The sequence below is a fragment of the Puntigrus tetrazona genome, chromosome 25 (genome assembly GCF_018831695.1).
Source record: "Puntigrus tetrazona isolate hp1 chromosome 25, ASM1883169v1, whole genome shotgun sequence".
Lineage (NCBI taxonomy): Eukaryota > Metazoa > Chordata > Actinopteri > Cypriniformes > Cyprinidae > Puntigrus > Puntigrus tetrazona.
The window spans coordinates 932585-935084 of record NC_056723.1 but is presented as its reverse complement, the minus strand read 5'-3'; the positions used below and the strand labels follow the sequence as shown (position 1 = coordinate 935084).

Genomic DNA, 2500 nt, shown 5'->3' with positions numbered 1-2500 from the left:
GCCAATTTTGATTTATTTTATTCCATTTGTATTTTATTTAATGTTTCTTAGTTCATTTAATTAGATTTATTGAAGTTTACATTTTTTTATAATTGAATAATGTAAAAGATAATTATTTACTTTTTATTTTTATTTAGATATTTTTAACATTTAACATACATTTTTATGTTATTTAATTGGATCTCAATTCATTTTATTTAGCTTCATTTCATGATAAATTAATTTTTTTATATTTATAAATTTTTAATATTTAACATTTATATGTATTTTATTTATGCCAATTTTAATTTATTTTATTCCATTTTATTATATTTTATTTAACGTTTCTTAGTTCATTTAATTAGATTTATTGCAATTTATAGTTTTTACTTTATATTTAAGTTTACATTTTTTTATAATTGAATAATGTAAAAGATAATTATTTACTTTTTATTTTTATTTATATATTTTTAACATTTAACATATATTTATATGTTATTTAATTTGATCTCAATTCATTTTAAATAGCTTTATTTTATGCAATACATTTAGTGGCTACCATATATATATATATATATATATATATGTGTGTGTGTGTGTGTGTGTGTGTGTGTTTTTCTCTTGTGCTCTCTCGTAGTTTAGTGATCTGGTCTGTTCTGTGTTTCTGCTGATGTCCAGGTGAAGGAGGAGATGCTCTTCGAGGCTCTGACCACGAGGAAGACGGTGACGGTGGGCGACAGGCTCATTGTGCCGTACAAACTGGCCGAGGTGAGACGGGACGCGTTACTCTCAGCTTCATCTCTGTGCTCTTGATCTTATCAGGAAACATCAAATAACTTCAAGAACATCATTTGGTTCTTTAATTTCATTCATTCATTCTTTCTTTCCTTTATTTGTATTATTTTTCCTATTTGTTCTAGATAACACCATGCTCTACCAGTAGAACTCATTTTTATTTTATTTTTTTTTATTACTTATTTACTTGTATAATTTTTTTTTTTTTCAATGTATTTTTACCTTTCATTTTAGACGTCTCTACAGGAAATATACATATATTTATTATGTATATATATATATATATATATATATATATATATATATATATATATATATATATATATATATATATATATTATTATTATTATCATTATTATTAATTCACTTGTTTGTTTTAGATGGTGGCTTGCTCTAATACAGATTCAGGAAACCACTAAAAATAAATAAATCATAAAAGATTGTTAGTTAATTTGTTTGCTTTTTGTTGTTATTTAGTGATTGATTGATTTATTATTATTTACTTATTATTCTACAAATACAGCTACAGAAAACATAAACAGACAAAACATTTCAGAATATCATACAACCGATGAACTTATTTAAGTTATTTATTTGTATTTTTAATTTGTTAATTTTTAATCACTATATTCATTTTGTGTGTATGTAACATAAATAAATCTTTTAATTTAAGATTAGAATAGTTATTGAAATTTTAGTTGTTGTTTGCTTTTTTTTAATTTATTGTATGTATAGCATTTAATAGTTTTTATTTTGCAAATTTTATCAGCTGTTATTTTTTTATTTAATTTATTTTACATTACATGTTTTTATTTTTTACATTTAATTTTATTTACATTTTTTACATTTAATTATTATTATTTTATTTATCCATTTGTTTTTGTTATTTTAAATTATCTAATATTTTAATGAATAGATATTTTTTATTTAAAATATATTAATAACATTGTATTTCTTTATTAGCTGTTATGTTTATATTTATTTATTATCTCTTAGTTTCAAACTCAAACACAGATGCAGGTTTTTCCGTGATCTTATGGATGAATGACACCTCACTTCACTCTCAACCTTTAAATGTTAAAGTGTTGTTAATAATGAATCACTCAGGGGGTGTTTTATGTAACGTTTCATCCCTCCTCCAGAATTGAGCTAAAAATAAAAGCTGAATCAATAATACAGGAGCATCTTCTTCAGGACTGAACACGAGCTTCTTATGAACAGAGTCACCCTGGGAGGAGGGGGGGTAAAACGTTTTGGCTCAAACTTGTTCAGTGTGTCCCGTTCACACACACACACACACACACACAGGTTTTTAGTTTCTACAGGTGTGTGTGACACATGAAGTGACTTGTTTGTGTGAATTCAGGGATGTTTCTGTGAGAGACCACAGCTTCCTCTGAAGAGTCCCCCTCTGAGTTCAGTCTCATCACCGCTGGGTCTCTTCTTCAGACTCCTGAATCTAAAAACCCATGTCTGATTCAGTGTGTGATGAGTGTGTGAGACTCGCAGGTGCTGATTCACAGGTGTGTGTGTGTGTGTGTGTGTGTGTGTTTACGCAGGCCGGGACGGTGAGGGACTCGATGGCCAAATCTCTGTACGGTGCTCTGTTTGACTGGATTGTGTTTCGTACAAACCACGCTCTGCTCTACAACAAAGACCTGGAGGATTCAGACAAGGTACACACACACACACACACACACACACACACACAGACACACACACACAC

At 27.9% G+C, this 2500-nt stretch overlaps 1 protein-coding gene across 7 annotated transcripts in view; it reads left to right on the top strand.

The window, feature by feature from the left end:
* myo9ab (myosin IXAb) overlaps window positions 1-2500 on the top strand; it is a 93093-nt gene that overhangs the window by 46985 nt on the left and 43608 nt on the right. For all 7 annotated transcript variants that reach the window (XM_043227503.1, XM_043227499.1, XM_043227498.1 and 4 more), the window contains 2 exons: window positions 658-747; window positions 2334-2450. In XM_043227503.1, coding sequence (XP_043083438.1) covers window positions 658-747; window positions 2334-2450 — 207 coding nt within the window. The remainder of the gene's footprint in view (window positions 1-657; window positions 748-2333; window positions 2451-2500) is intronic.